This window comes from Trichoplax adhaerens, genomic scaffold (assembly GCF_000150275.1).
Source record: "Trichoplax adhaerens TRIADscaffold_1420 genomic scaffold, whole genome shotgun sequence".
In the NCBI taxonomy this organism is placed as follows: Eukaryota; Metazoa; Placozoa; class Uniplacotomia; order Trichoplacea; family Trichoplacidae; genus Trichoplax; species Trichoplax adhaerens.
In genome coordinates, this window is record NW_002061530.1 from 1790 (window position 1) to 2734 (window position 945).

A 945-nucleotide genomic window follows, 5' to 3' on the forward strand; every position below is an offset into this window, starting at 1 on the left:
TACCATAAAAGAAGCTAGAAAGCTATCAAAAAACGTAATTTATAAAAAAGAAAATACAGATATTTATAAGTGGAGAATAAAAGGAATTAGTGAGGTGATAAGATCTCCACTTATAAATTTAATTAGATTTGTAATAATAAAGGTGTATGAAAAAGTATGCAAAATAATACTCATCACAGAAATTACTGTAGTATTAAATATAACCAATGTCAATGCAGAACCATGTGTAGGAAAATTTGTAAATCCAATAAAGGACATATGCTGGAGGTGTATATTTCCCATTAAGATAGGTAACACTTCTATATATAGTGGAGGCAGACAAGATACAGATAATCCGAGTAAGATAATATGTGTTTGTCCAACGGATGTTGGAATAGGTGTAAAAGTGCCTTTACCAGGTCTTGCGATATCATTTTGGGAGCCTGTGAGGTTAGCAGATGTAACCAGGACGCCATATTGTATGGTGAGTTTGGGTGGATTTCAGATAATGAAGAGTAGCAAGAAGCATGGGACGGTTGCAAGAAAAAACGCAAATGAGTCACTGAAGCATAGTTTTTATCAAGTACATTACTATATATACCCACTTATTTATTGGTTAGAATTACTGGCAGATTTTATTTGCATGGAGCAGATGTCAATAGACATAGCTTATATGAGTGAATTTGATCCACTTTGGGGGAATGACAAGTTAAACGTGATACTTAATCCAGAAGCAGCGTTATTTGGCAATCCAATAGCACAAACAGCATGTATATTTGATTGTATAAAGGCAACGACGGGATTTTCATCAGATATGTTATTCCATTGCGCTGGATGTAATGGAAGTTTATATCCATTTGGTGGGTCTATTGAGCATACACAAGGTGGGGTTCAAGCAAGTACATTAATAGTAGAAAGATTACTTGCGAGATTGCATAGAGTTGGACTTGCATGGGATACAGTAAG

General features: G+C 34.8%; 1 protein-coding gene across 1 annotated transcript; it reads left to right on the plus strand.

Moving 5' to 3' along the window:
* Positions 1 to 348: 348 nt before the first annotated feature.
* TRIADDRAFT_62843 (uncharacterized protein) lies at positions 349 to 940 on the plus strand (the record flags this gene model as incomplete). Its single annotated transcript, XM_002118804.1, has 2 exons — positions 349 to 463; positions 600 to 940. Coding segments are annotated over 2 exons (456 nt in total), but the record flags the coding sequence as incomplete, so codon positions are not given.
* Positions 941 to 945: the final 5 nt, after the last annotated feature.